General features: G+C 43.5%; 1 protein-coding gene across 1 annotated transcript; it reads left to right on the top strand.

Annotated features, from left to right (window-relative positions):
- Positions 1 to 2,778: 2,778 nt before the first annotated feature.
- LOC139408670 (leucine zipper putative tumor suppressor 3-like) lies at positions 2,779 to 9,491 on the top strand. The gene is made up of 6 exons (XM_071152854.1): positions 2,779 to 3,610; positions 4,178 to 4,783; positions 7,025 to 7,153; positions 7,507 to 7,698; positions 7,973 to 8,203; positions 8,628 to 9,491. The coding sequence occupies exons 1-6, from the start codon at positions 2,861 to 2,863 to the stop codon at positions 9,489 to 9,491; spliced, it is 2,772 nt and encodes a 923-aa protein (XP_071008955.1). The 5' UTR covers positions 2,779 to 2,860.
- The last annotated feature ends 5,146 nt before the right edge of the window (positions 9,492 to 14,637 follow it).

Here is a 14,637-nt window from a genome sequence, read left to right on the forward strand (position 1 = left end):
TGAAAGTAAAGATGGGAATCGGTGAGGCGCAAGCGAGAGGTTGTGCGCGAGGGTTGTAGCGGATGCTGATGTTTTCTCGAGCTCGCTCCTTTCCGATTTCCTCCCACCGAGAGAGAGCTGCGAGTGGAGTGGAGCGCTTTGCGTGACCCACACACGCATTATCTATTGCGTGAATGAAAAGAAAAACGGATAGAACAGATCATGCCAATTATCTCGTTCTTCTTGCCTTTAGTGGCTGGGTTAGGTATTTTTCACTGGTATGGAGAAGCGAGTAACATTTCACCATTGTGCTCTAGCATTGCCGTGTCAGCTGACAGCCTATGCACATCACTGTAGTGATGGGGAGGTTGTTGTAGCGGCTGCAAAAATAATGAGAGGATTTTGAATACATGGAGTTTAAATGGACAGACCAAGAGCAAATGGCCTACAGTAGAATTTAGACCAACCTTGGTACTTAAAAGCAATAGATTGCTTGGACGTGCAATAGGCTGATTTGTAGGCCTACATCACTACCAAACATATATGAAACAAATACTGTATTATTGACATGATATAAAGCTTATTATGAGGATATGTATGGACTAGAAGTGTGAGCTAGCATGTCCGTTTTAATATGCTGGTAATGGCAAAGGAGCTCTGATAAAATTGGCCTATTATTTAATATTCTCTACAGTGCAGTGGTTACCTCTATACCCAATGTGACTGCTCTGCGGGACTTCTACGCCTGGCCTATTTGAGGCCTTGAATGAAGTGTGTGTAGTGGGATAGCAGCGGTCACCGTTTGGGGGGCGGTTTGTTTGCATTTGAGGTGTATATAGGGGTCTATGTATGGACAATGTAGTGAAAATATGTGGAGCAAAATGTATTACTGGTGTGTAGACTACACCTATTAATCTAGGAATTATCTCATACTGCATGTCAACACAGGAGATTAGATTGAGAAGACTCCCTTAATGAGAGGAAGTGTGAGAATGATGGGGGAGCGCGCACCAGAGAGAGTTCCTGCCTGTGTGTGCGCGCTCTCTATTTGAAGCATGGAGCCGATGATGTAATGCCTAGGAGTGTGTAACTGTGGCAGTGAGGCGAGTGTAGGCACGTGCCACAGCTCAGCCAACACTGGAACAGGGCCCTCTGCTGGCCCGAGGCAGTATCGTACCGTATGCCGTTTTGGACACAGCACCTCATCCTAAGGCTTGAGTACTCCCCTGTTCACATCCCAATCTGTTCCCATGTCCTACCTGAGATGGAATGTCAATACTCACCTTATTATAGCAAAGTAACATAGAAGCATAGTAGCTTCATGTGCACAGGCTTGGCTTCAGGCATGAAGAGACAATGGGGAGAGACAATGGAGAGAGAGAGAGAATTCACACAAAGGTTTGACTGCATCTTTGCTCAGATAGTAGTAGGCTATACTTGGTACAATGGACTATAAATTCACATATTACCTTTAGGTCTATGTTCAATCAGAGATAGATATTCTAGTGAGTAATCAGTTAGTGCTCCCTGTGGGTGTGGTTCAGTGACAGGGATATAATACAAATATGGATAGTGTTCCTTTTTGCACTCAGTGATACATACATACATGATGTACTGTCTTTATATGCACAAAACTGTGCATGGCCTTATTTGCAATGAAGTATTGACGATTCTCCCATGTTTGTCCTTCCATTAGAGGTTTGATAAAGAAGATGGGTTTTTGTCATTATCATTGGCACAGGGGGAACAACTGTGTGTATGTGTCAGAAGGCAAGGGGTTAACATGCAACTATACCAGGTGTACAAAAGACCTGCTCTGCTAACCAATCACAAAGTAGAGTGTGAGATGGTGAGAGAAAGGAACAAGACAAGAAGGTTGTGTGAGCAGAGAGCAGAATAACCTTTCCTTCTATGGTTGTATATTCAGGATCTGTAATTGAGGTACAGTCTGTTAATGTAGAATGTAGTTCATATTTTTTATGATTTGATTGAACTTGATAATCATTTGCATTGGCTAGGCTATTTGTTGGCCCTTTAATATCAACAGTTTTTACATTTTATATCAGCTGTGCTTTCATTATTGTTGCATATGTGAATTGTGATATGATGTGGAATGAGGAGTAACCGTATAAGGGGAAGCATACTGAAATAAGTACTCTAATTCATACTTTAATCATACATTCAATGTACTTATTTTTGTCCCAAAAAATTATACATCATATTTGAATGCTCAAGAAATCTCAATTAGTGTCAAAGTAACCTTGTTCTTAAAGAGTTTGAATCGCCTAAATAGCTTTTGCAGAATGTATAGTATGACTCCTATCTCAGAGAGACAGAAAGAGAAGGAGAGGAGGGAACAGGGAATTGGGAACTCATTGCTATGGTGAGGGGGGAGAGCACGGGTGGAGAGAAGTAAGGAGGGGGCGAAAGGATGACCTCACCCACTGTATCAGTATCCCGGGGGAGGAGGGGGGGATTCAGTCAGTATTACATTGCATGAGGAAATGGCATGGCTGACGTATAGGCCTATGGCACTTTTAGCTTAGTGCAAAGATATGAATCAACAGTCATATCCTACAATATAGTATGTCTCACACTATAGATCATGTGTGTATGGTCACTAAAAAAATGTGTGTGTCTACTTCACATTATGTCAACCCCTTTACTCTCTTCCTTGTGTCTGTATGTGGTCTATAGTTATTAAGTAATTCTGTTACTTACAGTGTGTACCTTACTCCTAATGAACCCTTTCTCCCCCTCTCTCCCCTGTCCCTGTCTCTGTGTGTCCTGCAGTGTGTGTTGGCAGGTGCTGCCTCCCTGCCCTCCATCATAGTGCGTGTGGAGCACGGGGTGCTGAGTGAGGGGGGGGCGCCCCCAGGGCATGGGCAGTGTGGCCAGCGGGGAATCCTCCTCGACCACCACCACCTCTGGTCAGCAGCAACAGCAGCAGGAGATCGCCATGCGGAGCGTGGGCACCCGCACCACCCAGCAGAACAGCCTGCCTCGCGCCCCCCCACCACCCCCCTCTTCCTCCTCCACCTCCAACTCTACCCACAGGGGCAGGAGCTTGGAAGATAGGAGTTACAGCATCGAGAGGTCCTCCCAGCAACCTCCTCCCCTGACCCATGCTAAAGGGACTACAGCGGACGAACGCAGCTTTGCCACCGTTGAGAACTCTTCTACTTACTACGGCAGCGAGCGTCCTCCGCCGCTCTGTGAGGGGACAGAGAGAGAGAGGGCCCCCATCCATAACAACGGCAACAGACATGTCTCCAATGGCAATAGGGGCATTCCCAATGGGAGCCGAGCGGCAGCGGCGGGTAACAGTGAGAGGCAGGTGGCCAATGCAGTGTTTTTGAATGGAGGCGGGCGGCGTGATGGGCGGGACCAGAGGGATGGGCGGGACCAGAGGGATGGGCGGGACCAGAGGGATGGGCGTGATGGGAGTAGAGAGGTGCCAAGAGGGGCGGTGAGTTTGGATATTTGTGGGAACAACGTGCTGAACAATGATAAGAACAGTAGTCAACAGCTGGCTCAGTACAAGGAGGCGGGCGCCAGCGCAGCCAAGCTGGATAACCATAACAACCCCCCCAACATCCTCCCCATCTCTGGGAAGATGGAGCAGGTTCAGGTGGGTTCAGGTGTGTGTGTGGTGTGTGTGTGTGTGTGTGTCCAAGTACAGGCTGTAGGTTGAGTATGAGGGTTCATGTTGAAAGTGTGTGTTGTGTATTTTGTACATACATACAGTATGTTATGGTGCAAGCAATAAAAAACTGTCGGAAATTCATGTACTGTACTTTGTTACCTACCGGCTGTAAATCAGTGTTGTTCATTTATGACAGGGAGTTGTTTACATGAAATATGATCTCCTCTCCTGTCAACTCATCCATGCACTGTAATAACATTAGCCTTAGCTATTACTGTACGCTATATTAGATTTATGAAAAGGTGTGGTACATGTATATCTACATATATAGTTTGTGTACCGGTATATTAATAAACTATAGTAAATAAGATGAATACCCCTTGTAATCAGGGAATTTAAGATCACAAATTCACATTTAGCTTCAGTGTGCTGGTTGTTTAAGTAATTATACATATAGCAGCATATTCATAATCCCTGTAAACCTAATGACGTATATTGTACAATCCTCGCGTATTTCACCACCAATACCATTTGCCTTCCTCCCCCATCCAGAGCAACGAAGGATTGGTCCGCCCGTCTGCCTTTAAGCCTGTGGTACCCAAGAGCTTCCACTCCATGCAGAATCTGGTGTGCCCCCCGCAAACCGGAGGAGTGTGCCGCAGCGCCGGAGGAGGGTCTGGAGGTGGTGGGGGTCCCAGTGTAACAGGACCCCTCAGAGACACAGACAGCCCTGGCAGCCGGGGTGGAGGTACCAGAGGCGGAGGAGGGGGCGGCAGCAGGGGCGGAGGCCAGGGGAGCCTGTCCGACTCAGGGAGGAATTCTCTAACCAGCCTGCCCACTTATGCTGGCTCGGGCTACGGGCCTCCGTCTGTCCTGGGGCCCCTGAGTGCCTCTACCAGCCACATCAACCACCTGGGGGCCACGGGGGCCCCAGAGAAGTTGGACAAGCCTGGTGGCATTAGCGGTAGCGGGGGTAATAGTGGATACCAGAACGGACTGAGCGCCTCGGATAGTGGTCGCTCTTCCTCCGGGAAGAGCTCCTTGTCCTATCAGAGGCTCAGCCACCTGAGTGACGCCCCCGCGCCGCTTCGCCCCTCTCCCTCCTCCGATGATGTCATCCAGGACCTGGAGGACCGGCTATGGGAGAGAGAGCAAGAGGTGAGGACAGCGAGGGAGATGAGGAAAGAAAGAGGGAGGGATGAAAAGGGAGAGGATAGATACTATTGGGGGGTTAAGAAGGGAGGAGTCTTAAGAGATTACATTGGAAGAAACAAACAAATGGGAACAAATTATCACAACTATAGCACAGTGAATACAGTTATTTTATTTACACTCCCATCCATATGTATTTTTGAGAGTGAAGCAAAACTCTCACATTTGGCTCTATACGCCACCATTTTGTATTTGAGATAAAATGTTTAATCCGAGGTGACAGTACAGAATTCAGCTTTTTGAGGGTATTTTCTTTCATATCTGTTTTACTGTTTAGAAATTAATGCACTTTATTTTAGTATTCGGATAAATTCACCTCAAGTGTATTAAAGAATTCAAAAGTTTAGTATTTGGTCCCATATTCCTTGCACTCAATGACTACATCAAGCTTGTGACTCACAAACTCGTTACATGTATTTGCAGTTTGTTTCGGTTGTGTTTCAGGATTGTATTTCGGGATTGTGTCATTTTGGAGTCACTATGATTGTGTGTAAGAATAGATGTTTCTGAACACTTCTACATTAATGTGGATGCTAACATGATTATTGATAATCATGAATGAATTGTGAAAAATTAGGCTAGAGGCTCAAAGATCATATCCGCCAAAAAATGCTAACCTCCCCTGTTAATGGTAATGGGACTATTCCACACCAGCATGGCCCGAAAACATTTTTGGTATCTCGGATAGTTCTGGCAATTCTCACATAAAAACTTTCTTGGAAGGAAGGATGTTTAACATGCTTGTTACATTTGTATCACAAACCATTTTTGAGAATCTTTATGAAAGTGCACATTTTTGGCTCTTTTTATACCTAAACAGTGCCTTCAGAAAGTATTCACACCCATTGATTGACTTTTTCCACATTTTGTTGAGTTACAAAGTTGGATTAGAATTTAATTGTCAATTGTTTTGTCAACGATCTACACAAAATACTCTGTCTAAGTGGAAGAAAAATTCTAACATTTGCAAAAAATGATATAATATATAAAACACTATAATATATCTTGATTAGATAAGTATTCAACCCCCTGAGTCATGTTTGAATCATATTTGGCAGTCTTTCTGGGTAAGTCTCTAAATATGTGAGAATTGCCAGAACAATCTATGCTGGCAATACCCAATGTTGAGAGGTAGCATGTTTTGTTGTAGCCTCTGTAATGATGGCATTATCAGGATTAATTAGAAGTGTTCAGAAAACATCTTTCACTTAGAAAGAAAATGACTCAAGTCACCATTCTGTTCCTATTGGGCAAAATATAACACAACTAAAACAAACTGCAAATGTATGCAATGAGTCACGAGCTTGATGTAGTCATTGCGTGCTACGAATATGGGACCAAATACTAAACTTTTGACTACCTTAATACACTTCAAGTTAATTTGTCCAAATACTTTTCCAAATGACTTCCTCAAATGGGGGGGACTAGATACAAGTTCTTTCATTTCTAAACTGTAAAATGTATGTAAATGCCCTTGAATAAGAGGTGACATTCTGTACTGCCGCCTCGTATAAAACATTTGATCTCAAATCTAAAATGCTGGAGTAGTATAGAGCCAAATGCACAATTTTAGAGTCACTGTCCAAGTACATATGGAGAGGAGTGTAATCACAAAAATCTGTTATTTGAGGAGTTTGCATGACCTGTAGAGGGCATGGGTAACTGTACCAGTGATTTTACGGTGTACATAATACTGTCTATGGCTTAAGAATAAACCGTTAAAACCATTGGGTGTGCCTTGAAACTCGCTGAGTGGACAACTGTATTCTTATTAGCTGATGGTCAAGTAGGTAAGATACGTTAGGCCTTGGGTCTGAAATAGTAGTGCAAGGTTTTCAAGTACTGAGGGTTTTGGAAGTAGCGATATGTGATATTGGAGTGGTACACATTGGTGGCAGTTTGTGGGTGAAGTGTGTTACCCTCATACAATGCAATACAAGGAGACATAGTGGATCACCTAAAATGCTATCAAGTGATATTCAACATTCATTGACATTGCATATGAGAAGTACAAAGAAATATGAAAGACTAGTGGGGCATTAACTGGTCCTCAAGCACTTACCTTGATAATAGATGTCAGCCATTTTGTGAAATAACCATCAACACCTCCTGCAGTGTATGGAAATATGAGCAGCTCACAAAACACGTTAATTACACCCGAGTTCCCTTCCTCCTCCCCTCCGCAAGGTACTCCACATGCGCCGTAACCTGGACCAGAGTGAGGCGGCCATCGTCCAGGTGTTTGAGGAGAAGCAGCGCGTGTGGGAGCGCCAGATGGACGAGCTGCGGCAGAATTATGCCTCACGCCTGCAGCAGGTGACCACACAACTACAATAGATAGATATTAGAATTGCAGAATATACTGTATATTAAACGTATAGAATGGCTCCTCAGTTCACAGATTGTGGGGTGGTAGGCTATACCCAATATCATATAGCACAATAGCATTAGCCATGGCTGCATGGAAAAACAGTGAGAAAAGGCAAATAATGAGCTTAAAAGAGCAGTTTAGAGATGCAGAGTAAAGTTCTGTGCAAAGAGATGATTTAATCACTGCTCTCTAATTTTATTCCAAATGGTACACTCAATATGGTTGCCACCGGTATACCCACTGCCGAATGTTGATTTGAATGGGGAATGTCCATTCTACTAAAAGTATTTCTACCCAGGTGACGCGTCGCGCTCAGCGCTCCCAGAGTGCCTTGCAGGCCCAGATCAGCCGTCTGTCGCAGGATAAGCGGCGCCTACAGGAGGAGATGGCTGCATTGCTGGCCCAGAAGGAGGAGCTGGAGAGGAAGTGCCTGGACTACAGGAAGGAGCAGGCCGATATCCTGCCCCGCCTGGAGGAGACCAAGTGGGAGGTGAGATAGGGGGGTGGGACTACCTGGGGTTAAGGGGGTGGTGTGTGTGGCTGGGTGTGGAATACTAGGGAGATGAGTGAGGGCCCAGAATAACATCTACTAGATGTCCATGCCAAAAGCGGACAAAAGGACAGTACTGTCTAAAACCAATGATCATATATGCAATAGCTGTCCTATACTGTACATGCATAACCATTAGACAGAGACATGCTTGTTGATCTCTATTTCCACCATCTTCATACCTTTCATCCCCCCTCTCCTTCCTCCCCTCAAGGTGTGTCAGAAAGCAGGGGAGATCTCCCTGCTGAAGCAGCAGCTGAGGGAGAGCCAGGCGGAGGTGACCCAGCGGGCGGGGGAGATGGTGGCCCTGCGGGGCCAGCTGAAGGAGGTCAATGCCCAGTTGAGGGACCGGGAGGAGGCCATGCTGGGCCTCAAGGACTCTTACAGCACCAAGAGCCTGGAGCTGGAGCGTTGCGAAGGGGAGCTGCAGAGGACGCTGACCGAGGTAGACAGACCTGAAACACTAGCTACAATTTGTAGAGTTGTTCTGCTCTGTGCACCACACGTTTTGCGCTCTTGGGTCAGTCACATGCATACCGATACAGGCATTCACATACACTTTGAAAGACACAAATAATTCACTCACTCACTCACTCACTCACTCACTCACTCACTCACTCACTCACTCTCACACACACACACACACTTGATTCCCATTTTCCCTTAACCTCAAAATCGAACTCCTAACTGTAACCATAAACCTAAGCCTAACATAACCTTTTCCATTGTGGGGACCGGCAAAATGTCCCCACTTTTCAAAATGTTCCTTGTTATACTATCCTTGTGAGGACTTCAAGTGAATTTACCCTCACTTCCTCTTTCTTTAACTACTGATTGACCCTCCTGCTCCCCTCCCTGTGTCTCTCCAGGTCTCTCTGCTGAGGGACAAGCTGGGCATGTTTGAGGCTGAGGTGGTGGGGCTGAAGCGGGCCCTAGGTGAGCTCAGTGCGAGGGATAGGGCCATCGAGGCTAGGGGTGGCGGAGGAAGCAGGGAAGCATCCAGGACCAGAGGGGGGCTTTCCTCCCCACACAGCCCACCTGAGGGCTCTGCCTTCTCCTACCCAGCCCTGCCTCCACCCCCTGTACCTCCCCCAGATGCCATACTGAGTTTGCAGAGCGATGAAGCTAAAGTTCAGCGCCAGGAGGCTCACCAGCGCCAGGAGGCCCACCAGCGCCAGGAGGCCCACCAGCGCCAGGAGGCCCACCAGCGCCAGGAGGCCCACCAGCTTCAAGAGGCTCAATTGCGGCAGGAAATCCACCAGCAGCGCCAGGAGGCCCACCAGCAGTGGGAGGAAGCGGGGGATCTGCGCCGGCAGCTGGAGCGCCTCCAAGGCGAGCTGCGTCTCGAGCGGCAGCAGCGCGAGCGGCAGGCCCACACTTTCAAGAAGGAGCGCCACGTGTGGATGGACGAGAAGGAGCGTGTACTCAAGTACCAGGCCCAGCTGCAGCTCAGCTATGTGGAGACCCTGCAGAAGAACCAGGCCCTGGAGCTCCGCGTCGGCCAGCTGGGCTCCAAGCTCACCTCCACCAACACCACCCCCTCGCCCACCTCACCACCCCTACAGTCCCTGGCCCCCATCCCCCTGCCTGCCCCCGTCACCCCCCTACCCTCCCTCTCTCTCTCCCCACCTCCCCTCGCCGAGGACAAGAATTCCCCCCCCACCCTCCACCAGCTGGCCCCCCCCTGGCCGGTGCCCACCCGTCTGGAGAGGATAGAGTCCACAGAGATCTAGATTCTATTTGCTGTAGATATATGGCCCTCCAGAACACTGCCGATCAGTTAAATTCAGCTTATACAAACGTTTACAATAATTAAACCATACCACATAGCACCTGTATCAATAGCATTCATTTGGTACAGTCCTAAATGGTTATACTACTCACTGCTACCCCGGGGCGGTCCTAGGACGCACTGCACTATGAATGGTGGACAGAGGCATGGAGGACCAATGGGAAAGGGGGAGAAAAATAACAGTTTAGACTGTGGTATTTAAAGCCGCTCTTCAAGCCCCCTTGTATGCAGGTTTTTAGATCGATTGATCTGCTGTCCACAATATGAGGCAATCAAATGAACATTTAGGTTGGGGTGAAGATTGGAGTCAAGAGTAACACACTACTGGAAAAGCTATTGTTACATTGTTGTTAGCATGATATTCATATATCATAAAGAGCAAGACAGTGTGTGGGTGAAATGATTTGAAATACAAAACCTGTAGAATCTATTTAAATCAAGCCCAATACTACTACTACAGTTAACAAATAATGTAAAAGTATAGACAAGGGAATTATCCTGCAGATTTTGCCTAGGACATCATAATAACTGATGTATGATAGAGAGTTTGAATAAAACACAGTTTTACCAACCTATATACAAAAAGGGGCTTGAAGGACAACATTGAACACTACTGTTGTAAGTGTCAGATTTGAGGCATGACTGTTGGGCATGTGTGGTTATGGTATGCCATGTGCAACTGGTCCAGGGCCAGTTTTTCTGCTTAATTCACGTGGTTATATCAAAATCCAATCAAAGTTTATTGGTCATGTACACAGATTAGAATAATCTGTTAACAATAGGAACGAGGTAAAGACAGCTATGATTCAGGTAAACGGGGAGATCCATCCACACAGCCTCCCCCTGTGGCTTTATGTGTGCTATAAGAACACACCACCACACCAAATCACTAAGGAAACAACCAAAAGGTTAGGATACAGAAGCCGTTTTTAAGGGATGTGAGATGTGTTTTTCAGGAGTGTATTGCATTGTATCATGGTAAGGGGGGGACTGGTGAGAGGCGTGCTTGGTTGAGATATGGAAATGAGGCTTCAGAACCCTAAGGGGCAGGATTGCATGACATGATCAGTTGTATAAACCAATCGGAGATCTCCAAATATTTGATGGAACTGCAGCTGTGAATGATTAACAGCACATTGCTGGGTTTAAAAAGCCTTTGTTTCCTACCTCTCCAGTGATGCTGTACATGTAGGTTTCTCTGTGCTGTCAGTAGCTGCAGTGACTGAGGATGGCCACCATGTGGCGACAACTGACACAAAATGGCTTGATCAATCCCAGGATGACCTCTTTTTTTTTGTGGCATTTTACTTCGTTTCGAAAGTATGTAGGCGACAGCCAAAAGCAGTTTGTAATTTGTTGACGTTCTAGATGCTTTTGGTCTCTATTGATATTTCTTAAAGTGACAGAAAAGGACATGTTAGGGATTAGGTAATGGGCGAGTTTGTTTTGCATGGCAAGGTTGGTCAATGAAGCTGCTTATCTGAGCAAAGTGTCTATTTAAGATCACTAGCAGCAGGTTGTAGCTGAGCCAGCAGACTTGGTGTTAGATACTCATGGTGAGATTCAGACTTTATAGGAAGAGTAATGTATTTTAGGAATGATTCTTTGAGACAATGGAGTTTTGTGTGGTGTACTTGTTTGAACAGGACCCACCATTATTTGAAAAAACTATGTATATGTCAATATATACTACCTTTATAGATATCAAGATTATATTTGGCTGTATGGGACATTTTACAATATACAAAACTATTCTAAACATTATAGTGTGTACAGTATATGTTGACATATATTTTATAATGGGTCTGGGCAATTTAGAGAATGCCTTTGTGAAGTGAGGGGTGAAAGGAGTGAGGACTTAAAGAGAGAATGAATGTTAGAGGACTGGTTTATATGAGGATGGTGTAAGTATAGAGGGATGGAGGCCCACATACCCTCTGTCTTGGGGCAACATTTGCTGCTATGTACTTCTGTTGTGTCCTGCTGTGTTCTTGGTAGAGACAGAAAGTCAGTGTACTTGGATGTAAATATAATTTATTTATTATGTGTACATATATATTCAAATATATCAAGCTATTGCGTGTGAATACTTTAAGAGGATTATTGTGAATTAATGAGACAGACATTTCTGCTTTAATTTTTTTTACTATATCAATATAAATATATAAATATATACATATATTAAATCTTTTTAATTTTGATCTACTACATGTTACAGTACAACTAAAGCGAACGTTCAAAAACCATTGTCTGTTTCTTTTTATTGTTGTTTCATCTCTTGCAATGTCTTAAAAGACAAAATGCTGCCAAGTTTTTTTTGGTATTATTTCTTATTTTGTGTTACTGAAAAATGGCTTGAAGAAAGCAAATCTTAGCAAATATGAATTTAATTAATAAAGTCGTGATTAAATAATCTTGAAGAACTTCTTTTTGGCCTAGAGTGTACACACATCCACTAAGACTAATATGACTTTCAGTTTTAAACATGTTGCAGTAGCTAATTTCTTATTAGAAATACAATTGGCCAATCATGTTCAATAATTAGGATTATTTGGATACAGTTGGTAAATTATGGCCAATTTCAGTATTATGATATGATCATGTAAATATTATAATTTTATTGTCATATATTGATTATCAATTGATTGAATGCAATTTGACCAACTGCATAACTAGGAAAACCCGGCCTTGCACATCTGCAGCATTTCATTTAGAGTAGGAGAGACCTCTATGATGGGCAAGCTGTATTAGTTTTCCAGATCGATCTCTGTCGAGGTGAGGAGCTTTTTTTTTTTTTTTACATGTGCATATTTATTTATTCTGAACACATTTCCGTTTCTTGGCAACGTCAATTCTTGCACATGTTATTAAAATACTAACTTTTGTGTTCATTAGCTGGACAGGCACACACCGCAGTGTACTAAACTGTAAACCAATCAAAACGTGTATACTATCCATGGTACTGTATCTGCTGGTCACGTCTGCCAATCACGTTATCCGTATCTAAGGTATTAGACAGCTGGTGACAACGCGAGAGCGATCTCCGTCCAACAAACTGCTATTAAGTAAAGTATTTTGTATTTATTTGTTATGTAACTATTTAGTTCTCGAAAAGTGGTATAACTCCGCAATTTTACTAAAGTAGCTAGCTAGTTACATCAAATAGATATGTTGCTAGCTAACAAGAACAGATAGCTTTATCACTAGTTAGCATGTCAACACTGTGTTGAGCCGAAAAGCTCCCCATGCTAGAATTCTCCCCTCACCCTTCGCGTGAACGCGCACGCACTAAAATCTTCATTGTTACGACTTGCTTGCTTGTTGAAATTTCTGATCACGTTACAGGCTGACTACATGCGAGCGTTGCAAAATAAATGTAGAAATCTATGTTAATCAATTATTGCACCCACTCCTCGCTAGCGCCAACGAGCGTCTGCGTTGCCAAGGGCTACAATAGAAATCAGTTATATTTCTGACGCAGATCGCAGGTGCAAGTCCTGCCTCTCCCATCTCCTCATTTGTTTATAGAAACAGGTCATCTTCTCATTGGTTATACCCACTTGTGTGACTGAAAGAGAACTAGGTCAGTGGCTGTAATGCACCTGATTTATGAAAGTTGCCAATTGCAATATAAAGTCAAGAGAAGAAAAAGCCTGGAAGGAAGAGAGATGACAAGAAACGATTTGGTTAACCGTTTCATGTGTGGATTAATTGGCGGAGTAGAGGACCTTGTGCATTTCAGGTAAAATAACAACTCAATGTTTATATCCCAGGACAAATTAGCTAGCAACAGCAAGCTAGCTAAATAGGACAAATTAGCTAGCAAGGGCAAGGCAAAAATTCTTGCCTGCCGAAATTCCCCCCTTCTATCTTGGGACTGCAAGGCCTGGCATACTTCAGAATCATTTTGGTAGGCCATGTTGACCGCTAGTGTGTGCCACAGAAAGCAAAATTAGAGTATTAAGAAACATAAACATTTATTTCAGAAACATTTTGTAATGTTTAAGAAATTGATGATAATACACAAATATTATCACACAATTACAGAACAACATCAAAGAAAGTTACATTTGTTAATTAACAAACATTAAATAAGAAATACAAATTTAGATCTTTGCATAATAAGGTATGAAATGACAAATCAAATATAAAAAGACAATAAATAACATAAACAAATATTGGAAAGCTGCAACAGCTCGACTGAACATTTAGTCCACTTTTTATGGAAAGTTTTCCAGGTGATACCGTTGCCTGGAACTCAAGTCTAACTTAGTCCTGACAGGCAGTGCAGACATAATCCTCCAATGATGTGATGGTTTTTATACAGGACTGATGGAACCATCGTGGGCAGCGGTCACAACCAATCTGAAATTTATGATGAAAATGTTTAATATGTTTAAAACATTAAATACATTTTCTGGAATTACAATCGCTTCATTATCAGACAAAACTGATGATACACTCTTTAGAAATGTTACTGCTTACACCAATTTGTACTCCTAAAAATGTGCCTTTAGAAGTGAACAAGCAATTACCCAGTTAGTGTCTGCCTCATTATTGTCCACCTCCCCACAGAAGTGGTACAGTTGGCTCAGGTCATCTAGCAAAACATAATGTCAAGTAGTCTATACACTTTACATATATTTTTCTGAGCAAACAGGGAACAAGGGAATAGTATAGAATTCTTGTAACATAATTATTTAACTACATGTGTTTTAGTGGCCATCTAGTCAGAAGTTGGATCAAAGATTACCTTGAAAGATCCATATAAATGTTTATTTTTATTTTTTATCTACAATTATATTAAATTAGAAATTGAACATACCAGTGTTTTAGAGGAGAGTGACTGCTATTTCTTCTCTCATGATGTTAACATCTTTGTCCGTATTTGAAAAGACAATCAACTCCTCCTTCAGAACACATTCAGCAAACTAGGGAAAAAAATTTGATGGCAATTTCAGTTTTCCCCAACAAAATTGTTACACTTAAGGTTCTAATTCACAAGTATACAATGACACAGCTGTAATATCATTTGACAGTTCTGTTTTGCCTTTTAGTCAATATACTTTCAGTAGGTTAATTGTTCA

This window comes from Oncorhynchus clarkii, chromosome 5 (genome assembly GCF_045791955.1).
Source record: "Oncorhynchus clarkii lewisi isolate Uvic-CL-2024 chromosome 5, UVic_Ocla_1.0, whole genome shotgun sequence".
Classification (NCBI taxonomy): domain Eukaryota; kingdom Metazoa; phylum Chordata; class Actinopteri; order Salmoniformes; family Salmonidae; genus Oncorhynchus; species Oncorhynchus clarkii.

What these genes read in the sequence shown, in the direction of transcription:
- LOC139408670 (XM_071152854.1), top strand. Translation starts at nt 2,861, where the DNA reads ATGGGCAGTGTGGCCAGCGGGGAATCCTCCTCGACCACCACCACCTCT. An exon ending in GGAAGATGGAGCAGGTTCAG is followed by an intron (nt 3,611 to 4,177) that starts GTGGGTTCAGGT and finishes TCCCCCATCCAG; the next exon opens with AGCAACGAAGGATTGGTCCG. An exon ending in TGGAGGAGACCAAGTGGGAG is followed by an intron (nt 7,699 to 7,972) that starts GTGAGATAGGGG and finishes CCTCCCCTCAAG; the next exon opens with GTGTGTCAGAAAGCAGGGGA.